Here is a 27,975-nt window from a genome sequence, read left to right as displayed (position 1 = left end):
ACTCTAAATAATTTTAATATTTACGAAGCCTTAAAAATATAACGATAATATAGGCCTACTGTATCTGTTGGCAAGGGTTCGTAATAAAATTCATTCCAATCACCTACACTTCTGGTTGTGACTAACCTTGGTGTTTCCTCTGGGATAGAGCATCCCGAAAGTGAAGAGTCCTACCATGGCTCCACTTGTGAGTCCAGCCAAACTTGTAATAACCTGTCAAAACAACATGAATGTTGTAAGATGTTATATCTGTTTTATACTTAGATTCCTAAGCAAACCATCCACAGACAGCAATATTTGCAGTTATTGTGATTGTCCCTGAATGCCTCCCTAACAGCTTGCTTCAAATCTTCAATTGTCTGGTATCGATGTTTCGAGAAATGCTGCTTAATTATTCCCCATAGGAAAATAAAGCGCCTTTGCTGCGGAAAATTTTACACGGGGCATGGTGCCGCATCATTTTGTGCCGCGACAATGATGATGACCATACCGATGTTCTGGATCACTAAACAGGCCGGAACGTTAAGTATCAACTATTGTCACACATCTGCTATCATATGTTCAAAATGCATGCACATCAACATACGGGGTGGGGGGTAACACGACTTTCGGACCTTACTGTACAATCGAATTGACGAAATGAATAAACGAACGAATAAATTTACAAAATTATTGGTCAGATCAGTAATTTTCACTAATCAATAATTATGTAAATTTATTCATCACTTTTTTGCACTTTATCATTCGATTTTACACAATCACTTGCTCATTCAGGTTAATTTTCTTTGGTGAAAACATAAATTTGTTCAGTCATCCATCCATTAGTAGGCTATATTCATTCATTCGTTCATTCATTCATATTAGTATCACACTGTCTTTGTGTCGTATAAATTCGAATTCAGTTACCTGAATGATGTTCCCAAGCTTGCTCACGACGTATACTAGTAGAGTTGATGTTACGCCAACAATAACAACGATGCATTTCATTATGTTGTTAGCCGTCCTGTCACTTATGTCTTTTCTTAGAAGAGGGCGCAAGAAGTCGCAGTATATTGTGGCCCCCATTGAGTTAAGATTACTGGATATTGTGCTGTGAATATATGTATGAAACGAATTAAAAATTCTATTATAGGAATTAAACATTTAATAGGAAATAATACTTCAGAATGCACCTGTAGACGTTTTATGGAAGTCCTCCCCACTTCAGTTTCACATTAATTGCCTTCATACTTTCAATTCTTCACTAATTTTGCCTTTCAGAACTTTTTTCATGAGTATACGAAAGAGCTTTCCAAACTGGGTGTCGCCTGAAGGTATATGGGGTGTCGCGAGCTGTTTGGTATATTTCATTATTTTCAGCAATTAACTCGTGATAACTGAAATGAAATAAGAAAATTGCTGCTCATCCCTTGCTTACCTAGCTGCCTTAAAGATGCGTGTCCTTGACAGACGCATAGATGTGTGTGTAGTTGTAGTATACAAGTATAATAAAATTCTAGTCTGCAAGATAGGATGAGAATATCTTAACTGCAACAGACAAAATATCTGCCTTACGAGACAAGTTAGCAATTTGGTCTCGGAAAGTGGAAGAAGGCAGCTATGAAATGTTTCCAAATACATCTCATTGTGATTCGAAGAACGAAATAAAATATTCAATTTACAACTATCTAACATTACTCACACATAACCTCGAAAGTTACATCCCAGATCTGTACACAAATGCTTATGACTTGATAAGAAATCCATTTTTGTCATCTGAAGTTAGTTAACTTTCCTTAGCAGAGGAAGAAGAATTGGCAGAGATTAAAAATGATAAGAGCTTGAAGTTGAAACACCAAAGAGATGATTTAAAAAGGTTCTGGACTTCACTTGACGATTTTCCGCATCTTGCTCAACGGGCTCTTGTGGTTTTGTTGCAGTTTTCAACCACATATTATTGCGAAGCAGAATTTTCTGTGATGACCAATATTCAAAAAAGTGATACGCGGCAGTTTAAAAATGTTGGATGAAATGCGAGACAATATATCCCATATTCGTCCAAATATAAAATACATTTGTAAGATTCGCCAAGCACATGGGAGTCATTGAAAAACTAAAACCAATGGTGAAAATAAGTATGATTCTTTTCCTCATCTTAAAACTCTATGTAACTGTTTCTTTCGCCTGATATGTTAACAATACTGGAAATGTGTTTGTTAATTTTATTATTTTTATGAAGGGTGTACAAATAACCTTTTAATGTGTGGAATATTTACATTTGAGGGATAAAGTGACACACTAAAATTTTAGAGTTGGCTAGGTTGTCGCCATATTAAACACCCTCGTCTAATTCAAGGTTCACATGTCGATCTTGTTTCAAAAACCTTGTGGAGGAAATGATTTTTGCTTTCTTACAAGTTTTCGTAAATGTAAACCCAAAGGAAATTTAGGCCCTAATTTTAAAATTTATATCATATTAGTTAATCATTCGAAAATATTTGAGAGAGTAAAGCCTTGGTTTTTCTGAACCGACGCATGCGACGTGCGAGGTGCGAGGCCCTCCTCGCACAAATCTGGACTACATGAGAGATAGTGAGTGGTTTCTATGGCTGCGAAGTGCGCAATCTGCGGAGGTTCGCAGAGAGGCCTCGCAGCGTCGTCTCGGACCGAATCGCGCGGCCGGATTTGTGCGAAGCGCGCACTGCGAGGCCTCAGCAAATAGCTTTGGTTCTAGATGGAAGAAACAATGGTGGCTGGTAAAGAAAATTTGTAAATTCACATTTTTTCACTCCTTAAATTTAAAGGAATTCACAACTTTTCGATGATTTGTTCTATCTCCCTATTCAGGTGAGAAAATGAGAGGTAAGAAGGGTAGCCTACTCGTCGGAGTCGTTAGAAATACCTGTTCTACTTGACTAACCAACTATAGATTGCAAAGAGGGGAATATAAAATACGTAAGAGATGAAAAACAAACATGAGGGTTCACAAGAACGGATATATGAAGAAAAATACTGACGTATCTAGAAAAAAATTGAAATTAGATAGCCTAGATAGAGTAGAAAAAGACAGTCTACTGATCGCAAATACTGTGCATGTAGCAGTAAAACCGTATTAATTCACTGACAGTGTTCGTCCCAACGACAGATCCTTCACTGCAAATCTAGCATCATTCAATCTTCCATATTTTATGCCTTCTTCTTAGTCTCCACATACGTTTCAAATATTTTATATTGTGTAACATCTGATAATTATTTCTGCTCCGAACTTCTTTTCCCGTTCACAATTCCTTCCAGTGCATCTTTCAGTAGGTAGCTTCTTCTCAGCCAGTGAACAAACCAATCTGTTATCTGTTCACAGCAGGGATGTTAAATCGCCTGTATTACGTGCTCATACTGCAAGCATTACAAATCCAACAAGATTCACTTTTCAGCAAGATAAAGTGCAATCATCGCTCTTAAGGAAATGGTTTGCAGGTTCTTGAGAGCACGCAGGCAGGAGCTTTGATAGCCCTGGTTTACAGCTTTTTAAAATGAGTCCAGTACTCATTATTAGTTTCAGGTGTGGATTCTAATTTAGTGGCTTTCTCTTGAAAACTTGCTTCAAATTTTCTTCTTTCTCTTCGTTCTTCAGTTTATATATATCCAATTTCGCCACAAGAAAAATATTAGAATCAGATACATATAGCGTTGACAAATAGTCTATTGAAGATATCACTGTCTTCTCCACTAATAATGCAGGATAATTTTGGCTTATTCTTTCAAAAGTATCAAGACGGTAAAATCCATTGGACATAAGAAGCGCTCACCAACTGATTCACGCGAACTCGCAGGATGAGAAACCACACGCTTCTCAGCGTCATTGCGAAAATGGTAAGCAGGGTCGGGGTTGGTTTTTCTGAACCGACGCATGCGAGGTGCGAGGTGCAAGGCCCGCATAGCACAATTCCGAACTACACTAGAGATAGTGAGTGGTTTCTACAGCTGCGAGATGCGTGGTCTGCGCAGCGTCGCAGAGAGGTCTCGCTGCGTCACCTCGGACAGATTCGTCCGGCCGAATTTGTGCGAGGCGCGCACTGCGAGGCTTCAGAAAATAGCTTTGCATCTAGAGGGAAGAAACAATGGTGGGTTGTATAGGAGAGATGTAGATTGGATTATTTTTACATTGCTTAATTGTAAATGAATTCACAACGTTTCGTAGAATGGTTTTATCTTCGTCATAGGCGAAAAAAGGGGAGTGAGAAGTTGAAGATCAATATGAGAGTGCACATAAACAGATGAATAAAGAAAATAATGAAGTATATGGGAAAATAAAATTATTATAATTTAGATATGTTGAGTAGGGAAAACCTCCATTCACGTCCACGTCGTGGTCTCCGGGGCAGTGTAATTTGTGGTTACACTGAACAAATTTTTATATTTTATCTTGCTCCGAAACAAAAATAGGTACATATTACTAATAATTATGTGTACCCTAAATCTGAATTTAAAATCCAAATTGCCCCATCACGTACCATTTTCCGCGGAAAATGAATTTAATTTTTAATGAAAAACTTGTTTTTAATTTTTCACTGCTTCTGGTAAAATGACAACACACTTGGGGTTCAAAACGCCTCATAATATTTGAAAAATGTTTACTGGATACAAACATGATGTTATATAGTTTAAAACAGAACAACAATAAAAATATTTCATGCATATAATGAGAAAAATTTTGAAATTTGAACTTACATTAAACGAATTTTCTGGATCACTTTTGTTTATAACTAGACCCGATACTTTCTTTTACAACGAACCAACAATAGTTTCCAAGCATCCTGGATGATGATCTTCCTTTCTATCGTCTTTCCATTTCAGATATTTCTTGATGAACTCTTTTCCCATGCCCCTCGCTTACCGCTCCAAGGTTGGGAGAAAAGAAATTCAGATGAGAATGTAAAAAGGGTATTTTAAGAGACATATTACACCCCATTTTCTCATATGCACGTGACATGGCTTCCACAACAAGTTCTATGTAGTTGTCTGCCATAGAATTTCCAAGGAAATTTCAGCATACATCTTTGAAAGCACGTCATGCCATTTTTCTGTAATGGAAAGTTTTTCCTCAAACAAAGAGTCAGCCATAACTTTGTGAATTTGTGAACCGATGAAAATGCCTTCTTTTAATTTACCTTCACTCAAACTGGTAAACTTTTCTTTTAAATACTGAAAACCACATGTTTGTTTATTCATTGCGTATACTTCACGTTGAACTGTTCTGAAATTTACTAAATAGAAGGGACCAATATCTGTTAATTTATTACGAGTACAAAATAAAATGCCAACAACCATAAGAAACCGGAAATAAGTTATAAACTCATAAAATGCATTAGCTTTAGTTTTGGTTTACAACCTCCAACCCGCGCCAGACGTTTCCTGGGGAAGCGCTTATCGAAAAATGAAATCATAGTATCTCTTAAAACCCTTATGTGATACGAAGGAAAGAGATGCATTTTCAGATTCAGCGCATACAAAACCATAAGGAACACATTGTTTTAAGTCGGAGCAAAATTCTTATTGTTCAGTGTTATAGAAAACGGGAGAGAATGAGAGCGTGGGTCCGTTCCTTATAAACCGGAATCCTCTGGCTATGGGGTCATAACTAGATAGAAAAACAAACAGGTTTAGAGGTTTTAAGGTAACAGTCCCACCACGAAACTCACTCATTGAGGGACTAATGCCCTAGTCTGAGGATATTTTCAAATACTCGAAATTTTCAGGCAAAAAGTCGGAAGCTGTGGAGAGACCAGCTTTTAGTCAGCGTTCAGTCTGAAGCGGAACAGACGAGAAGGCCTAATCCAAGATAATTAATGATGAGGGTAGTGATGATAACGACGATGATGATGGAGTAGGGAGATAGTGTCTACTGGATGCAAATAACCGTGAATCTAGTAGTAGAATAGCATAGGGAAGCGTAAATCTGTAGAAAATATATAAAAAAACCGGCCTCATACCTCAGGAAGGTTTAAACTAGGTCGAAGTTTTCAGATATCCCCATCAAGCAACCGAGTTTAAACCTCCCTGACGTGTGCTGAGCTATCATACAGTAATATTAAAGCTAAATAGAAAATATTACAACGCCCTTTCACGTGATTCGTTTCGCAGCCGGAAGATGTAGGTTAGTTTATTTTACGGCTCTTTATCAATATATTATGGTTATTTGGCGTCTGAATGAAGGTGATAATGCCGGTGAAATGAGTCCGGGGTCCAGCACCGACAGTTACCCACCATTTGCTCATATTTGGTTGAGGGAAAACCCCGGAAAAACCTTAATCAGGTAACTTGCCCCGACCGGGAATAGAATCTGGGCCACCTGGTTTCGTGCCAGACGCGCTAACCTTTACTCCACAGGTGTGGACCACAGATCATAGAGAACTCTAGTAAGTACATGGGTTGATTGGAGCATGATAACTGGTTAGCAGGCAAATATGCCACTTCAATCCGTGGGAAAGAGTGGTGAGAAAGTTGATTATGGATATAGTAAATGGTTGGATTATCTACAGAGAAATACATGGGTTAGACTCCCTGGACCTATTTTAATTCCGATGATACTTGGCTGTTCAATATCTCAAGATGTTTTCGAATTGCAAGAGAATGAGGCGCCCTATTTCATCACCTCGAGGAGTGAAATTTGATATGAGGTTTGATAATAGAGGTCATTTCATGGCAAATCGACCCTCTCAGAAACACTGCCGGATGGAATGGTGTAAATGGAGACCAGTAACATTTCGCAAGAAGTGTGATGTAACGCTCTGTCAAAGATGCTTTGAGCCTTAACACACTTGGTAAAGACAGATATTACTAAAATAAGTGTGTTTCATTATTGCTGCAGCATTGTATTGTTGCATTAATTACTAAAACTGCCATAAATAAATTTACTTATATTGGTGTAAATATTTCTGGTTATAATACATTAAATATACAAAAATTATATTTACTTTATTGCAAATGAATACGCAGATATCATAAGTACCCAGAGGTCTATTTATAGACAGGTTGATATTCAACTATTTGGTGCACAGCAGAAGAAACAAAATATATTCTTGACACCTTAAGGATTAAATTTTTGAAACAGATACATTGTTCTAGTTTTTTTAAATAAAAATAATTTGGGCTTTAATGGGTTAATTAAATACAACATTCTATAGAAGAGATCCCTTGAGACTCCAAAATAACTTTTAAATTTTGTTTCACTATCAATCAGATGGCGGTTTACAAGAATATTGTAAGCACCCTCGCTTTTCCTATTCTTGAAGATATCACTGTCTTCACCAAAAAGATTATAGGATCATTTCCTCTTCATCATTATCTTCCTCTTTCATCATTAGCAAACAGGTGACGAGATCCACCATGCGCTCAGCGACTGATCCACGCGATCTCGCAGCCTGAGAAACCAGAAGCCTCGCAGCGTCATTGCGAAGATGGTTCGCAGCGGCGGCCTCGCATCTCGCACGTCGCATGCGTCGGTTCAGAGAAACCAAGGCTTAAAGATATTGTAACTGTGATGTACCAGGATGATGATCAACACTTCTCAAAGTAAATAAAATATGGGAACATGTGAAATTATTGTCTTTAGCGTCCATGAAGGGTAAAAATGCAACTCAACTTATGAGTTACGCTGAGATACCACCAAAACGTTTAATAAAATGCTATTGCCGCCTGAAGTCAAAGCTGCCGAACTTTAATTTCTGTTAAATGTAAATTATAAAAATATCTTATGATGAGTTGCCAGACCTAACACGTTGCAAATATTTAATGCAATGTATTCGACTGTATTTATTTTTATTGCGTAATCATGTAGGCTAAATCCTGTTTATTTATCACTTAACACCAATATGTATTCCACTGTGTTGTTTTTATTATTTTTTATTATTAGTCTATTACTTTTTATTGTGTACATTTTATTCTATTGTCGGTTTCTGGTTTAATTATATGAATCCTATTTACTTGTAATATAATACTAATATGTATTCCAATGTGCTTATTTCTATTTTTATTGTGTACATTTTTTTATTCAATTATGGACTTCTGTTTTTGTGTGATTAGTATTTGATTCTAACAACATTAGGCCTAATATGTATTCCACTATGTTTATTTTTGTTTTATGAGGTAAATTTTTATGTAACTACCTCTTTTGATCTCATTATGTACCTAAATAGTATCAGTATGTAATTACTTAAATCCGATCCAGATACAGTATAATGTTCAACTATGTAAGCAAGTTTTAATCCTGGTTGAGTGTAAGAGAAGGCCTTACGGCCTTAACTCTGTGAAGTTAAATAAAGTTATTATTATTATTATTATTATTATTATTATTATTATTATTATTATTATTATTATTATTATTGCCTTAAAAATGAGGATGATTATGATTATGGTCGAAATTGAAACTTGTACTGAAGTTTCTCACCTAACGCGCAGGTAGTTTTCATGATATAATGAATGCCCTATAACTGAAGCTGTTTACGATATTATATTTCCGATTTCATTCTCCTCTCCTATTAGTACAATTACAAAGCGGTTACATAATTGTGTACCAACTGTGCCATTTTTCTACAGTCAAAGTATTTAGCGAAATTGGGACCGTATTTCCCGCCAAATTGATTTCTAGAACTCGGTAGGAAATTACTTGACATTCTCCTTAAAGTAGACGAAAGGCAGAAAAATCACAATCAGGTAATCTACACCCCAGCTCTTCTGGAGCACGAATTGCGCTTCCTTATCCCTATAAAGGCTGGTCCACAATAAACCGGGAATGGAAACGACAACGAGAACGAGAACGGAAATATTGTTAAAATGTATTTAAATGTGAGCATTCACAATTAACGAGAAGCTTATCGGAACCCGGGAACGGAAACGTGGAAGTTAATTGTGAATGTTCACGTTAAATACATTTATTTGAACAATATTTCCGTTCTCGTTCTCCATGTCGTTTTCGTTTCCGTTTCGTTGTGGACCAACATTTATACATCGTTTACTTCTGACTAACGATGTTCAGGAATGTTTGATGGTGGGAAAACATTGTGGATTATGACTGTATAGAATATTAAGAAATAAATTTAGCCCTATCATATGCTTTCTAATATATATTTGTTGTGCAGAAAGAAAATGGGCCAAATCTCAGTTCATGAAAATGGCTTAATTCTAGAATCTACAGGAACAGGCTTAAGTTTAGTACAATCTTAATAATGCTTACTAGAGAGAAATAATTATTAAAGGCTGGTTCACAATAAACCGGGAACGGAAACGACAACGTGAACGAGAACGGAAGTATTGTGAAATAAATGTATTTAAATGTGAACATTTACAAATAACTATTGTGAATACTCACACTTAAATACATTTATTTTAACATTATTTACGTTCTCGTTCTCACTGTAGTTTCCGCTCCCGGTTTATTGTGAATCAGCTTTTAGTTTTCAGATTATATGAGAATTTTGTAATTACTTAATAAGCCTTAAATTTTATTACCTGTATTTAAAAAAAATGGCACATTCCATTATTAATCCAGACTTTTACTAGTGTAAAATAACCACGAATATGAACATATTTTATTAACATGCAGAAATTACCTCAATGCTGCACACAATATCCCTGCTATAAACAAACCAGGAAGGCCAGGAATTGTAGAGGCAAAACCCATAACGTAATGTGCGACTATTTGATCTGGTCTCTGAATTGCCTGTAAAATAGTCAGAGTTCCAGATTAATCACAAAACAGAAAACTAACCTTTGCAAATTACTATGAACTAAGTTCATACAGTAGTAAAGCCATACAGCAAGGTGTAACGGATTAGATAACCATTGACATATACGGAACGAATTCTAAGAATTGCAGTTAGATGTACAATAGAGGAAGCAAGACCTGTCCCCAGCGAATAGGATTATATAGAATGGACACTGACTGAATTTTCTTGTTTTGTTTCTCTGTGCGCAGGCGTTTAGTTCCACTTTCAAGCGCTAGAGGTTAGCTTAATCGAGCACACGCTAAGATGATAATTGAATATAAGATTTGAGACACAAAATCCAAACATCGCCTATCTTATTGCATAATCCAGTAACGGTTTGCTCAAGTAAATTCAAGTTAACAGCTTCTCTTTATTTCTCAGTGATAAATTAGTTCTAATAATAATTTTTTATGTTGTATATATAATAAATTATATTATAAAATAATATAATACATTATAAATTTATGTATCATATTAGTTTAATATTTGTATACAATATATAAGCCAAGGCATATGGTTTTACTTGTCATAGGAGTTTTGATTTCCATTTTCAGCACTATCAAATCATTACATATTTTGTTGTTGGGGTCAACGTCTCAACTCTCATTATAAATGAATTCTAGAGTCTAGACATTACAGATAAGGACGGATTTATTATTTCATCGGTCCAGTTTATTTTATTTTAGTACATTATGTACCTAGATGTATTAATATTATTACTTCTTGAGGTATTTAATTGTTTAATATCATACAGTAGATAATCGGAGACGAAATGGCTTCATTTCATCTTTCGTCTAGCCACGGTCGCGGGGAATAAGTAAACCGTGCTACAGCCTCAAAATTCGAATTATTTGTGGCGTGAATACTCCCGCAGAAAAACCAATTTTACCAAAAACAAAAAAGGCCGCCATTCTCAAAATACTGTTCAGTGAATATTGGCAATACTTTTTCCCTTTTACGAGAACAGGAATGAAGCTTGTGAAGAGAAATCATACACGAATATTTATTTAATAATGACTTACGACTAAAAATATCTTATGTCAAAAATACATCACAGATCAGTAATTAGGACACATAGACTGTAAGTTTCTTATCCCAATGTGGTTGTCTGGGTCCCCTCCACAATATCTCTAAGGTTTTCATTTGAATTGTGGGACACTATGTATAATCGATAAGTATTTGCTTGCAATATGTGGAATATTGGCTATGAGTAATGTCTTCATAAATATTAAATTAGTAATTTATATGCATCATGGTATTACATCAAGAATACCATTAGACCTCTTGATGTTCATATTGACTGACATTTTTAATACTCATATGAAATTCCTGTGGTTTTAATTGGTAACTCAAAATTTGAATGACGTAAATGAGTTCTTTTATCCCAGAAAACAGTTCGCCGTTAGTTAAATATTTCAAATATATTCATATAGATGTCAGTTTCTGGGACGTAATCCCAGTTCACGTATAGGACAGTTTCAATCCTATCTTATCCCTTCACTTAAGATTCACCTGTGGGAAGTCAGTTTTGCTTTTGAATATCGAAGGTGGGTTGTAATTATCCTCATTATTATTACTATTATTATTATTACTATTATTATTATTATTATTGTTATTATTATTATTGTTATTATTATTATTATTGTTATTATTATTACCAATATTAATATTAATATTATTATTATTACTAATATTAATATTACTAATATTATTATTACTAATATTAATTTTATTATTACTATTATTAATATTATTACTATTATTATCATTAATATTATTTTAATATTCCTTACCTTTGAAGTGATGGGATCACAGTCTTTGTACTTGGAGTAAATAAGAAGTCCAGTAAAGCAGCTCATCAGAGACAGAATCACTATGCCTATCGTGGATATCACCACTGATCTGAAAAAAAAAAAAAATATCGCCACAATGTAAGAAGATGGTTCAGCAGCTATGACTTGGTTATTTAGTAACATCACAATCTGAGGAAGGCAAACTTACATGCGTGCCTTGGAAAATGTTGGGAGAGACACATATCTCTGTACCATGCTCTGGTTTATGCTTACAGTGGTCAGTATATAGAATGTATTGCCAATGAGCATGCTCCAAAATGTTATTCTTTCGAATGGCGAAGGGTTCATGCTGTAAGAATGAAAAAAATTAGTCACGTATTTTGTGTCACAGACAACGGTTATGTGGATATTTTAATGAGTACTTTGTCATTAATTTCAGGATGTTATTCCTTGAGCTATTTTAAACAAAAGTTTAATACAATTTAGCTCGTTTTTGCTTCCTTTTCGAGATAAAAATTTGAAACATATCAATTGAATTCCCAATATGCTCGATCAATTTAAGAGAGCAGTGTATTATGGTAATAAATTATTGAAAGAATTTTACTTTTTTCCTTTGAAAATACAGAAATTTGATCCGAACAAATGTAACTTTTCGTTGAGAAATGGTATTTTACAATGTTACAATTTAATTTGGGAGAAAAAAAGTCAGCACATTTAAAAGACAAAACTGAAATTATTTCAATAATTTATTATAATAGTACTCTGCTCTCTTGAATTGACTGAGAATGTTGGGAATTCAATCAATGGCTTTTCCAAAACAAGCAGTGAAATATTTCATGTAAAACAATTTTTATTTCTAAAAGGAAGCAAGAACGAGCAAAATTGTATTAAACTTGTTTTGCTTCAAATTTATCTCAAAGAATAAAGGCTGGTTCACAATTAACCGGGAACGAAAACGACAACGAGAACGGGAAAGAAAATATTGTTAAAATAAATGTATTTAAATGTAAGCATTCACAATTAACTATTGTAAATGCTCACATTTAAAACCATTTATTTTAACATTATTTCCGTTCTCGTTGTCGTTTCCGTTCCTGGTTTATTGTGAACCAACCTTAACTCCCCGTAATTAATGACATTACTTACGTTTGACCCTTTAGTCTATATTGAGTTTGTCATAATTACGTAATGTATAAATTCAGTAAAAATTAAATGCATGTTAGAAAATCGATCGCACATCTCAAATTTGATGTATATCTTTATGGTTTGTCAGGAATTGACGAAATGAATAGCGCAATTTTAAACTCGTCATTAGGTGACTTAGACTTTCTTACTCGAAAAATTTAATCCTCCCGCCCTCTTCGGCTGTGCGCCACACTGCAGCAAACCCGCCCGCCTCCATCAGCCCGAGAACGATAATAGTGACACAGCAGACAACGATAATAAATGCTTGCAGGAAGTCGACGTATACCACGGCCTTGATTCCTCCCTGAAAAAAATTAGAAAGTTATGTAGTTTGAAAACATTAATAACAAAAGTCAGTATTTTCGATTTATGTAAGCTATAATATACTGACTGACTGGCTGATTGACTCATCTTACCGAGTCAATGTCTTGTATATTTACTGACCGACTGAATTATTTAGTGATTCTTTGTGAGTGAGTGTGCAAGTGTCAGAGAGGAGTGTAAGTTATTTGTAGATTTGTAGACTGACTATTTCATTGATTGACTGAACTATTAACTGGTCGACTGACTCATCAACCGATACAGTGGCTAACATTAATATTAACAGAGACAATTAGAGGATTGCTAGGAAATAGACTCATTATTGACTAAGACCAAACCGTACACGAGCCTGGCTCTTACGGTAGTGGCTAGAAACATCTTTGTTTTATAAATGTAATTTGTACTCACTAGCTATTTAGTTAAATAAATAAACAAACAAATAAATAAACTAACGAATAAATAAATAAATAAGTAAATAAATAAATAAACTAATAAATAAATAAATAAATAAACAAACGAATAAATAAACAAAGAAATAAATAAATTCATTTGGAGAGTGTGTGGATAATTTCGTAAATTTCATATCAAAAGGAATAACTAGCTCTGAATATGGTTTTTACTGAGCTGAAACTAGTTAACTAAGTACTTACGAACTTTGTTTACGTTTAAGACGTGAAAATGATTATAATAAATATATTCCTAAATGATAAAGTGTTAAAAGTTGTGTAATCACGATGTATGAAAGGAATACTACTTTTCAGTTCTTTTATAATATTTTGACGTATTTAGTGTGCGACTTATAATCACATTAATAGACTGATTGAATGACTTATCTACTAACTGTCTTACTCATTCATTCACTGAATCAATTAATGATTGCATGTGACTGTATGTTAGAGAGATTGTGTGAGTAACTTGTAGATTTGTAGACTGACTGACTGGTCGAATCTGTGACTGAATTACTAACTGACCGACTGACTCATCGACTTAAAGATTGACTGACTGTGTTACTAACAGAAGTACTTATAAGATTATTAGATAATTTGGAAGTTTTATAAATTTCTTATCTGAAGAAATAATAATTCAGTTTCCTGTAATATATTGACATAGTTAGAGTGTAAGGAAGAATCACAATGATACATTGATTTATTTACATACTAATTGTCTTACTTATTCATTGACGGACTGAATCATTGAGTATGTGTCAGAAAATGAGTGTAACTTACTTGCACAGCTATAAACTGACTAACAGATGTAATGTGTGAATAAATAACAAACTGATCGAGTGACTTAACTTTCGAAAGATTGACTCATCTGCTGACTTATTTACTCACTGACTGAATTAATTTGTTTACATTAGAGTGTGTGAGTTGTATAATTATAGTGTTACTAAGTTTCTAATACATTGTCGTGACTAAATTATTAACTATTCGACAGACTCACCCACCGTTAGACTGACTCATTTACTGACTAACTGCCTTACCTATTCACTGCCCGACTGAATTAATGAGTGTATCTGTGAATTACTCTTCGAGTTATGAAATGTCTGATCGATTATCCGACTGATTGACTAACTCATAAACTGTCTCACCTGCCGTTAGACTGAATGACTCATCTATTATCTCACTGTTCTACTTATTCACTGACTGACTGAATTAGTAAATGTGAGTGAGTGAGTGAGTGAGTGAGTGAGTGAGTGAGTGAGTGAGTGAGTGAGTGCAGTTCAGTAACTTGTAAGATTATAGATTGACTGACTAATCGACTCTCTGACTGAAGTACTATTTGACTAACTCACCGACCGATAGACTGACTGTTTCAGTGATTATGTTGACTGTCTCACTGAATGGTTTACAGATTGATATATAGGTTGAGTGATTAGGAGTATTACGGATTGTTGGCTTTTTCACTGTTACTGTCTTAATGAATGATAGACTTCCCAACGGACTGTTACACTGGCACTGAATGTAAAGCATTTATGGAATGATTTTTTTTTTTTTTTTTTTTTTTTTTTACTTTCTCTATGAGGCCGGGAGGGGAAAATCCCTGTGCACCGCGACCTGAGGTCATTGTGCGCCCCTAGGATGAGTTGCAAGCCCACCGACCACAACCACGCCGAACCGACCTAACCGCCAACACCCTAACGACCAGTCCCACCATTCTTCTAAGTCCGTGTACCATTCCCCCCAACAGCCCTCCCCACATTCCCCCCTCAAACGGTCTGGAGTGTACGCCACCCTTCCCATCTGGTCAACGGTTTGAAGTGTAGACCACCCCTCCCGTCTGGCCAACGGTCTGAAGTGTAGGCCACCCCTCCCGTCGGGAGGGAAATGGGTTCCGCTTCCGGGTCATCATCTGCTAAATTGCCACATATTCATGGAGGCCGGCCGAGAGCGCTAGGAGCTTCGGAGGGCCGTTGCAGGCGCGATCTGAAAACCTAGAAGACAACCGGAATGATAAGGAAGAATGATGAGGGGGGGGGGAAGGAATTGGCGAGAATGAGTGGAGTTCCATAAGCCCGACACTGACTTATTGAAAAAAATTACTAATCATATATTTACTGGTCGATATTAAGACATATATTTATCTACTCATTGACCGACTGGTTTATTTTCTGACAGATAGACTTTGATCTATTGACATATTTAATAAATAATGGTGATTAAGACACTAATAATGGAATTCCTGTCCTGATTTACAGACTTATTTATCTAAATACTGTCTGACTAATTCACATACGGAGTTACTGTTACTGTGTAAATGAGAATTTATAATCGATCAGATTATCAGACTGACAAATCTATCAACTGACACGTGCAGTTGCTGTTGAAAAAAGCTTGGTAATTCCCTGTGGTAATTTATTCATAGTATCCAGGCAGTGGAGCAGTTTCCAGTTACTTTTAGTGGGGTTATGTTGATGGTTTTCATTTGTTAACATGACCTAATAAAATTAATGTAGTTGAGAAAATGGAATGCTTACCCGACACTACCGCCTTCAACCAAAAATGCGCCTTAGTAACGGAGTGCAGAGTGTGTTCAAGTCACTGAAAGCATCTGTTTAAATGGACTTCGATAATACTCACCAGCATTGTGTACACGATGCAGATCATGAAGATCACAGGCGCCATCACTTCGAAACCGATACCAACAACTGAAACAGATGAGGGATTCATTTTAATGTTCTAACGTTTGTACGAGATCTTAAGACAATGGGTTTCAGTTCTTCGCGTATGATACCATAGGTCGTACAAATATTTGTTGCCTCTCACCTGTCGTATGGACTGGAGTTCAGAGTTTGTTTGTCTGGCATTGCATACATGGAGTTCACCTCGATGTAATGAGCAACATGATTTACTACAAGCTATTGTGCTTTCTGTAACTGTTTGGGGACACTGAATGGATTAATGAATTCGTGCCTAGTGTAGCATAAGCTGCAGTGTTTTTCTTTCTAACTGAGAATTGTGCATAGAATATCGCAGTGAGTGTTTGTAACTTTAAGTTAGGGAAAAAGTGGAATAATACACTATCTACCAAAAAGTAATTGGGCACTGTTTTTGCCCCTTTAGAACCTCGTGGTACCACCTCTTGTTGCTATAACAGCAGCTACCCTGTCAGGCATGTTCGCCACTAAATCTATAATATCTTATCCACTAGTTTTTGTAGGATGTCCACTGGAATGCGTCGCCATTCCTCTTGCAACATGGCACTCAGTTGGACAATGGAAGTTCGCCGCATCTCCCGAGACCTCAATTGCCGTTCCAATTCGTCTCAAAGGTGTTCAATAATAATAATAATAATAATAATAATAATAATAATAATAATAATAATAATAATAATAATAATAATAATAATAATAATAACAATAATAACAATAATAACAATAATAATAATAACAATAATAATGATTTATTTAATCTGGCAGAGTTAAGGCCATACGGCTTTCTCTAACACTCAACCAGGAGCAAAAACTGCGTTACAAAAACACTACAAATTTACAAAGTACACTACAATTTTACACACAAAACTGAACAAGATAATAATAATAAAATGTAAACAACAAGTAAGAAGAAATCAGACATAATATATAACATACACAAAGAAAGAAAAAAGCATAATGAAATGTGAACAGCAGGTCAAAATAAATGAGGCATACAAATGATAAAAAATAAGACAATTATTCATAATAATAATAATAATAATAATAATAATAATAATAATAATAATAATAATAATGATAAAAAATAAGAATAGTAATATAATAATAATAATAATAATAATAGTAATAATACTAATAGTAGTGATAAAATAGTGCCGTACAAAGCATACAGTGAATACAATATTTCTCAGTACACACAATAAGGAAAATTAAGATTAGATATAGCTCAACTTATTACATTAGAGATATACCATTATCGGAAAATATGAAAACAAAAATATAAAATAAGTTGAATATCACTAGAACATAAAAAATTTGAAAAAAAAAATGTGAATACGTGGAAACATGCAACACAACACTTGTCATAATAGTAAGTTAGTTTGGCAACTCGTCATAAGATAATTTTCTAACTTGGATTTGAAAGATTTCAATGTTCGGCAGCCCTTGACTTCAGGCGGCAGAGAGTTCCAGTGACGAAAGATAGTAACAGTGAAAGATGAGGAATACAAAGACGATGTGTGAAGTGGAATTTCTAGAGTGTTATCGCGTTGTGATCGAGTATTAATATTATGATAGCGAGAGAGAGTATGAAATCGAGCGAATAAATAATAGGGAGATGAAGTGTGCATAATTCGATATAAGAGAGAAAGTGAGTGCAGATTTCTCCTCTCATGTAACCTAAACCATGATAACTTCTCGAAAGAAGGTGAGATATGATCATAGTATCGAACATTACAAATGAAGCGGACGCACGCATTATGAACACGCTGTAGTTTCTGGGCGGAATCAATCCTGAGATCACTGAACAAAACGTCACAATAATCGAAGTGAGGTAGAATGAGTGTCTGTACCAGCGTCTGTTTTAATTTAGATGGATAATGATACAATCTTTTTAATGAATGGGGAATAGAGAAAGCCTTCTTACATTTATATTTAATATGCGTATCCCAATTGAGATTAGATTCGAAATGCACTCCGAATCTAATCTCAATTGGGATACGCATATTAAATATACATGTAAGAAGGCTCAATGGGTTTGAGATCAGGACTCTGTGCAGGCCAGTCCAACCGGTGAACATTATTGTCTGCATACCACTGCGTAGCAGCCGCCCAAACATGGTGCCAACTTCCATTGTCCAACTGAGTGCCATGTTGCAAGTGGAATGGCGACACATTCCAGTGGATATCCTACACAAACTAGTGAAGAGCATGCCTGACAGGTTGGCTGCTCTTATAGCAACAAGAGGTGGTACCACGCGGATCTAAAGAGGCAAAAACAGTGCTCAATTACTTTTGATAGATAGTGTATATTCGAAAAGTCGTTTCGAAAATTTCTCAAGAATAGATTAATTAAGTATTTTTAGAACTATCTTCGGAGATGTAAAAATTTATAGAAGCGGGAGGAGAGCAATTTGAACTTCTCTTGTAGCACAAGAGTTTTCGATGAATTGTAATTATATTATTAATTGTATATTATGTTAAAAATTTAAATATTTGATGTAAAATTAGATCAAACATTAACTTGGTGGTCATCAATACGAACATTATGACGACGCTAAAATTTTATGCTTCAAATAATACAGAGCTGTTCAAAACCAAAGTGCAATCTGTTAAAAGTTTTGGCAAGTAGATTTGCCTGAGTCTGTACTGGAGTTTTATATATGAGACTAGTGATTTTCTCGTAGAAAACAAATTATGGTAGTCGTAAATACAACATATAATTCATTTTTACAATAATTGTTACTTGACACGTGGCAATCCACCTTCCTACCGAGCGAAAAATTCTTCGTCTGCCTAAAGAGGAAAGATTGAAACCTCTCCAGACAGTGTTGGCTCGTATCACCGTTATGTTTTTTCTGAACAGGTGCTGGAATGGTCTGGTAAACTGATGCTTCAATTTCTGACATTTTTTTATTTATTAAATAATTAATCCAAAATAAATTTCACGAATATCCATATTCTTACACAGCGAGAAATTCGTCTGCCCAAAGAGGAAAACAAGCGGGAATCGAACCCACACCCGAGCGTATCTCCGGATTGGCAGACAAGCGCCTCAGCCGACTGAGGTATGCTGATAACTATTAAAGAATTAATCCAATATTTCTTGCTTACCTCTACTCACTGCCAGCGATGGAACGTAGACGATTATGGAGAGGAAGAGCACTTGGTAAATTGTGCACAGAGCTGAGGCCATAATGCGAACAGCCATGTTGAATCTCAACTGCAGATACTAAAACAGAATCCCAAATGCAGCACTATTAATAATGTTGTAAAATTTCGGTTTTAATCAAGTAAATTGTTTTCCCTTCTTTATTTTTTAGGAATTATTTCATATTAAGCTAACTTCCACATACATTGCAGCCCATAAGTCCTTTTATTACTGTATACTAATGTTTTACGATGCAAGTATTAGACATGTTGTGGGGCAAGCAAAATAAAATCATTTTTAACATGTGTGGTACACAATTTCTAGACAGCCGTTCGTCCTTGATAATAAAGAGACAATTTACCTCAATTTTCTGCTGCTATATTTCATCTCGTTCCAATAGCTCACATTTTAGGCTCAGAGATGGGACTTAATCTCTAAACAGTGGCCAGTTTACGTGTCAAAGGGTGTATACAGTAGAATATATTTTTACAGTTTTCGCGTTGACTATCTAGTTCTACATTACCACTAATGACTTTACAAGTAAATTTAATCCCATGAATTAAGAATGCATTTAAAAATTCTGTCCTTTTTAGGAATAGGCCTACACATGCAAGCTGATTACATCATCCAGTTTCATATGTCCTGTGCTTTTCGTTTTCTGTCAGTGGCGTTTCAAACATAAAGAAAAATCAAATTTTTGTAAGCACGCCGCTTCAATGAAAATTATATATCTCAACAACGTCTCCAGATAAATTTACAAAAACTGGGTGATACATTCTTAATATGTGATAGTTTTTATTGCTTATATTGTTTTCTGCATGTATTCAATTACACTAAAAAAAACATGGCGAAACAATTTTTATATATTCATATTTAAAAATGCGGGGGTTCTATTTTAAGGAAAAAAATATATAGTACGCCTCAATTAGTGATATAATGAACTGATAAGTTTCAACTTGGAATCATCATAGGTTACAAAGATAAAAATTATTATGTCACTGCAAGCGTAAGCTAACCGTATAAGTCGCGATAATTATGTCCCACACATTCGTTGTATTTAATTATATTTGATCATATTCTTGAATGTCGCTATGTAATTTAACATGTAGCACATAATTCGAATTTTTTCAATTATTATCTCAAATAAATTATTGTCACATGGATTTTGTTAAACCTGAAGTTCTGTAAGAAATGCTTACCTTTCACTGCTGAGATGAAATAGCCTGATCATCTTTCCAGACAGGATGCTGCGTTGTTTCAGCTGCATTTTAAAACTGCTTAGCAAGTATAATACCCATCCCAAACAGCTGGACTGTATGAAACTTGTGTTCCAGGCAATGCGGTGGATTTTGCAAATCGAAGAGTAAGCATTTTTTCCTCTTCAGTATAGCTTTATTCAGTCACATAAACGGTATTAATGTTCTGAGATGATCCCTTGTCCAGTCGTACAATTCCCTAGGTGTAATTATTTGTTTATCGGATGGTCTCTGCAAACTAGCACAAGCAGCAAACCTTTTAAGTGTCCCACCTATAACGTCGCATGCTCTTTTGCCATGCGATATGCAAAAATAATGCAATTCTGCTGGAAATCCAAAATCTTCTTCATGTAATGTGAGGTTTAGGAAATTTTTTCCTATTTTTATACTGAGCAGAGAATCCATCGGAGAAATACATAATTTTTTTGGTGAATTACAGATGTTTGTTTTAATGACTCCATTAGATATTTTTGAAAAAGATGTACAGCTCTAGTGTCACATTTCAGGCAGTGTGAAATTATTACCAGATTTTTAATAGAGACTGTATCGGATGACGATTCGTTATAATATATTACGAAAGTATGAATGGTTGTCTGCACATTACTTCAGTGGTATGATTGAATTTCATCTTGGATTACGAAATAATAGTTTTCAGCGAAGTCGCATAACACAACAAGCTGGCATAGCTGTAGAAATGATTTCATATCACGTAGAAACTTACTTTGTTCAGATGATATAAATGAGTGAGTCAGTAAATCACCAAGTTTCTCCAAGAGACAGTCGAAAAAGTTGTCTGTGGGTTTCATTATGGTCTCAAGCGTTGATCGGTCAGTCGTCATCCACTGCTTGTAGGTCACTGATTCACTGAAGTTTTATTAGAAACATTTCTCTAAACCCTCTCTTATTTTGAATGGTTCAGGACATTCTGTACATTTCCTGAACAAGCAATTTATATGAATAGGATAGCACACCATAGTAGCCAAGAAATGTTGATAAGTTGGAAGGTATAAAGGAAAATGTTCTAGAAATCCACGTAGATCTGAAAGTTTAATAAATTGCTTTCGGCATTAGTTTTACATTCTGATGACACAAACACAGACAGTATAGTTCCACTAACTCCGGCTAGAATACAATTTCTTGGTCTAAGAGCTGAAAATTTGGAGAATATTACCTTCATTTCAGGGTTAAAATTTTTAAACTCTGCATATTATTCATATTTGCTCATGTGATTTACTCCCTGATTCTTTAATCATAACAAATATTTCTTACCAGGCATCATTCTGCTTATCTCGTCAGAACAACAGAATTCTTTAACTTTACCGGCAACAGCCGCGAGCAAGGGTTTTCCAGGTTTCGTATTTGGTGAACACAAAATTCCCTTTCCCTTTGCCAGGACTTTGGCTTTCCGAATTATGTATTGGAAAGCTGAAAGAAAATCTTTTTTATAATATTTATGCTCCAGCTTTTAGGTATTAGTGTTAAAATGGTGATTTTCTCACTTTTACCTGAATTTTGAAAATTTTCCTGCAACTGAGACAAAATTTCAGAATCAGAACTTGATGAAGGTCCTGGTTCCTCGGGGTCTTTAATATCGAAAACTTTATCTTTTACAATATTTTCAAATTTCTGTCTCTTATATTTCTCTTGCTATAGCCTTTTTTAATAAGAAACACATCTGGTCAAAAAGACTTGTATTTAATGAACTTACATTTGCTGTAGAATCGACGTATTTTTCATAACTAGAGTCATTCTGAGGATTCTGCGTAATAGCATCATATTATATATTTATTTCTTTGCGACACATAGCGCACACCTTTTGTTCCTGTTTTAAATCAGGAAATACATTAAGCATCCACGATATAACACTTCTTAAATTTTTCCTCTAATTACAATGCCCTGATTTCTCGAAGGGATTGCAGGAAACATATAACTTAAAACGCGACTCTATTACATCGCACAAAACTATCACATACTACAAAAACTAACGACACTATACTTGAAACAGATCGCACGTTTCGTATAAATTGAAGACTGTCTAAACTGCCACTCATGACGGCCTGACAGATCGACGTCGCAGGTAACCAGACAAGTACGAACTCGCGCGCATGCAATGTTGGTGTAAGATGGGTTTAAGTGCTACAACCCAAGACATTGATATATTTTTTTAGTGACATTCCTGAAACGTTACCAAAATGAAACTTACACCAAGGGGAGAATGCTCTTACCTCTATAACATATATTTTTCGCGAAATAATTTGTGACCCGCATTTTTAGATATTCAATGTTAAAATGTGTTTCACGTGACCATTCAATAAAGAATTCGATACTTTGATGCGAACCTATTTTTATTGAAATGTATGATTCCTTATCTTTAAAATAAGCTCAAGTTTAAGATTCTACCTCAATTAGAAGACAAGTTATGAATTATTTTTGTTGACATAGTATGCAACATTTTTACATTTTTTCTCATATTGACAGAATTGCTGTATGGATATTGTGCATTATTGAGGGCTAAAATTTTACTTAATTAATTAACTTAAGATTCTTTACCATCCCACCAAATTTAATGAAAATCTGAGGTGGTCGGGTTGAAAAGTCCACTTTTTTGTGTTGATTTGACATGGAATGGTCCTATGGTCATACATAGTTTGTCGTACGTCTCTATTAATACTTTAATATTGCAAAACTCGTGATTATAAAGATTATAAATCAGACGAGTGGTTGAATAGATCTGTAGCTGCTGTATATGCCGTGATAATTATTTCGGAGTAGTTTCGTACGGCAAGGCTCCCCCATGCCCGTAGAGAGGGTAGATGGCGTCTATGGATGTTGCCACGAAAGTTAGGTAATTCAAGGAATAACCACTAATAATATTAACATTCAGCTTTGTCTCATAGTCTTGTTGAAGTAAGTATTTCAATTTCTCCCAGTGTTCTTTTCACCACATAATCCCATATCGAGTGTCCGTACTCGGTGCGGGAAGAGACGTATTCGACGTCAAAATTTCTATGACAAATAAAAAAATTATATTACAATAAGAGCATAAATATTGTATGCAATTTTTATAAAATCTCTCTACCTACTTCACCTCTCTAAACTATAAAAGAAAATGAGTCATAAAAGAATGATTGGATCTGTAAAGGAAGGCTCGAAAATTTGTTGTTTCTCTACGAGTACATTGTAAATAATTTCATACAATTATGTCTACTAAAAGAGAGCTGAGTGTGTTACTGACCATACGACATAGCAAATGGCTATAAAATACGTGAAACGATGATGAATGTAACTTCATATCACCTTCATGACTATGGATGGGCAAGTCGAGGTCAGAAAGTGTTAAAAACCTTTAAGGAGAGAAAGACAGACAGGGCCAGCCGCAGCAGTTACAAGTTGTTTGCAGTTTCGCTGCAAAAGCAGTTCACTGTCACGATGCGCTCTGGCGGCCCATGTAGGTGGTCGCGATATCTAATACATGATTTTAATTTCAGAATGACGCATGGTACATAAATTATAGGCTAGTAATTTTAGACAGACTGTACCTAAACAAACATAACAAAATTATATTATTTCCTAGCTTTGGAAATTAGATTAGTACTGGAAACACAAATTGAATACAACCTTTTCAAAATACAACAAATATAGCTGCAACATTTATTTATTATCATACTATTTGTTAATATTTCTTATTATATGTCTTATTTGAAACATAGAACGTGAGAATAAGTTTTTATACATTCAAGAGTATTCCTCTGTTCTCAGAAACGTAATAGTCTGTATTCGCAAACAATCACAAATTCAAGGAAAGACTTTCCTCTTTACATTCAAAATTTAATGCTGATCCATAGTATTGTCATTGTACTTTTATACTAAACTCCTACAATTTCACATGGTATAATTTTATGTTTGAGACTTGTTAATTAAGTACGAGGGAAGATCGAAAAGTAAAGCACAACAATTTTTTTTACGGAATACTCTTTCGATTAGGACGTTCAAAGTTAACAGATGGTTAGTTTGTATCTTACCCTACAGACAGCAATGGCTCGATGAGGTGTTACTCCGGCGCAACGAGCGATAACTACCGAGTCTACTTGTGTATTCCCTTTTTTTGTGGGTAATACGAAAGAATCTGAACGAAATCCATAGAGAAATGTTGGAGGTATATGGTGCTGATTGTCTGGACCGTAGCAACATCTACAGGTGGTGCCAGGCTCTTCGAAGAGAGCCACCGACTTTTCGGCTTAACAGTGATCGCTGCAAAACTACCCAAAGTCAGAGGCATTGAGATGGCAATCACCCACCGTACAGCCCAGACTTCGCATCGTCTAACTTTCACGTCTTCGGACCAATGAAGAAATTCCCTGGAGGCCAACGCTTCAGTTAGGATGAAGAAGTGAAATCAGCCTTGCGCAGGTGGCTATTAGGTCTACGCCCAGAAAACGGAGTTTTATGAATCTGGTGTCACAATTGTAGAAATGTGTCGAGAGATTTTGTTCTTGTGTTGAGAAATAGGTAAAACCTGTAGCTTTTCTGTGCATTATTTTGTTTTGTATACCTATTAAATATGTTGCCACAAAAAATTGTTGTACGTTACTTTTCGACCCTCCTATGTATAGATTTATTTCTCAAAATTTATTTCTTATTTCATGATTCTTTATTAACAATCTTGCTTATCCACATCCACGCTTTTATCATCGCTAATAAGTCTGTCATTATTTTGAGAATAAAATATGGATACAAATTAAGTTTATATTCGAAACCTCTTGTAGTACACACTGTACGGAAATAAAATTTGGACTTTGCATGTTTCGCTTACAAGACACTACGCATGTGCAGTAAACAAGATCCCCTGTATATATGCTACTTGTGGACACTCGTTTGAAATTGTTTTCTACATACAGGCTCTAAATGTTTTAATTTTTATTCCGTATCAGTTTCTATCTAATATTTTTCCAATTAACTGTGGGCTAAAGCAAGGAGATACACTATCACCTTTACTTTTTAGCTTCGCTCTAGGATATGCCATTAGGAAAGTCCAGGATAACAGGCAGGGTTTGGAATTGAATGGGTTTCATCAGCTTCTTGTCTATGCGGATGACGTGAATAAGTTAGGAGAAAATCCACAAACGATTACTGAAAACACAGAAATATTACGTGAAGAAAGTAATGCGATTGGTTTGGAAGTAAACCCCGAAAAGACAAAGTGAGTGATTTGTCTCGTGACCAGAATATTGTACGAAATGGAAATATAAAAATTGGAGATTTAGCCTTCGAAGAGGTGGAAAAATTCAAATATCTTGGAGCAACAGTAACAAATATAAATGACACTCAGGAGGAAATTAAACGCAGAATAAATATGGAAAATGCCTGTTATTATTCAGTTGAGGAGCTTTGTCATCTAGTCTGCTGTCAAAAACTCTGAAAGTTAGAATGTATAAAACAGTTATGTTGCCGGTTGTTCTGTATTGTTGTGAAACTTGGACTCTCACTTTGAGATAGGAACAGAGATTAAAGGTGTTTGAGAATAAGGTTGTTACGAAAATATTTGGGGCTAAGAGGGATGAAGTTACAGGAGAATGGAGAAAGTTACACAACGCAGAACTGCACGCATTGTATTCTTCAATTGACATAATTAAGAACATCAAATCCAGACGTTTGAGATGGGCAGAGAATGTAGCACGTATGGGAGAATCCAGAAATGCATTTAGAGTGTTAGTTGGGAGACCGGAGGGAAAAATACCTTTGGGGAGGCCGAGACGTAGATGGGAGGTTAATATTAAAATGGATTTGAGAGAGGTGGGATATGATGATAGAGAGTGGATTAATCTTGCACAGGATAGAGACCGATGGCGGGCTTATGTGAGGGTGGCAATGAACCTGCGTGTTCCTTAAAAGCCATTTGTAAGTAAGTAATCTGTACATACTGTATGATCTATTAATGGTACTCACCTCAAATGTTGAAGTAATCTTCAGTTCGAAGAAGACCGGCAGAAAGATGTAATATGTGGCGGTACCCACAAATATGTGGCAAATGCAATAAAGCGAGTACAAAGTTCCGAACAAGTAGATTTCTGGTGGCACTGCCAATATAGTAACTCCGGAAACGAATCTGTAAAAACGTAAAATAAATAGAATCCTGGAAATATGCTAATATTTTTTAAAAAGTGCGATAGAATTTCCAAAAGGAGGGTGCAGTTAAAAATTAAATAAAGATTCCGTCTTTTTTTTTCTTTGTAATGTAATTGGGTACCTACAACAAAAAGAACCTTCATTCTATCACTACATTCAATTGAATACCATTACATTTACCTTTCCCTGAATTTCGCTTGCCCCAAATATTTAAACAAAGCAGTTTATTTTAAATTATTTATTTATTTGAAATTCGCATTATATTTTATGGCATATAGTGTATAATTTACACATAATTCCAGAAAAAGACAAACGGCTTTGTCATAAATCCAATATCCTGCGGATATTAACAGTTTGTATTCGGTATCGTATTTTAGAAGCCACTGACTCCCACTGTTATTCAGTGTTTGTCTGTCTGATATAATCTCTAGAACTTCAAACGTTTTAGAATTTGGTGGAAAATTCTGCGTCTTGGAAACTGGATAATTGTTTTTACACACTCTCTTATGGAAAGCTTCATACTCGTAAATGTTTCACTTCAAATTGCACTGACATATCTATGCACTGACATGACTGACATGTTTATGCTGTTTATTTTATTCATGGCCTTACACTTACCCTATCGGAATAATTTATTGGTGTGGCTAGTGAATTTGAACACCTCCTTCTTGCCAAAGGCGAAATAGATGGCCGCCGAACATTAATTTCTTTGTTCATATGAACATTTCCTGTTCTCTATCACGATGGCCACAACGACTGCAGACAATCTATGGACTCAACAGTTTGGATTGAGGTTAAACCCAGAAAAATCGGATGCAAATATAATGGGACTTCAGCGCTTGCTCAGTACAATTAACGACAAAACCATACCAAGACTGTCATTAATGGTTCGTTTATTAATTATAGCGACACTGTAAAAAATCTTGGATTGTTAATGGACAGAGATCAATATTGGAATATATTATTATGATGTACCGAAGTACATATGATATTTCAGTGCAGATATTCTGCGTCATCATATGATGAAAGATGAGTGGAATGGAGAAAAATTCTCTCCGGCACCGGGATTTGAACCCGGGTTTTCAGCTCTACGTGCTGACGCTCTATCCACTAAGCCACACCGGATTCCCATCCCGATGTCTGATCGAATCCTCTCAGTTTAAGTTACACCTCTTGGGTGGCCTACCCTCATGCACTGCGTCATAGATGTATGACAGTGGCACAATGTTCACACATGTCCAGAGGTGCA

General features: G+C 35.3%; 1 protein-coding gene across 2 annotated transcripts in view; it reads right to left on the bottom strand.

Annotated features, from left to right (window-relative positions):
* The window catches only part of LOC138712082 (sodium-coupled monocarboxylate transporter 2-like), a 71,011-nt gene that overhangs the window by 7,036 nt on the left and 36,000 nt on the right, over positions 1–27,975 (bottom strand). For both annotated transcript variants that reach the window (XM_069843476.1, XM_069843475.1), the window contains exons 3-11: positions 26,547–26,706; positions 19,308–19,425; positions 16,123–16,190; positions 12,871–13,025; positions 11,745–11,885; positions 11,537–11,645; positions 9,588–9,697; positions 907–1,090; positions 127–213 (exon numbers count right to left, since the gene is read on the bottom strand). In XM_069843476.1, coding sequence (XP_069699577.1) covers positions 127–213; positions 907–1,090; positions 9,588–9,697; positions 11,537–11,645; positions 11,745–11,885; positions 12,871–13,025; positions 16,123–16,190; positions 19,308–19,425; positions 26,547–26,706 — 1,132 coding nt within the window. The remainder of the gene's footprint in view (positions 1–126; positions 214–906; positions 1,091–9,587; positions 9,698–11,536; positions 11,646–11,744; positions 11,886–12,870; positions 13,026–16,122; positions 16,191–19,307; positions 19,426–26,546; positions 26,707–27,975) is intronic.

Source organism: Periplaneta americana, chromosome 13 (assembly GCF_040183065.1).
Source record: "Periplaneta americana isolate PAMFEO1 chromosome 13, P.americana_PAMFEO1_priV1, whole genome shotgun sequence".
Lineage (NCBI taxonomy): Eukaryota > Metazoa > Arthropoda > Insecta > Blattodea > Blattidae > Periplaneta > Periplaneta americana.
This window is presented reverse-complemented; position numbering and strand designations above follow the sequence as displayed.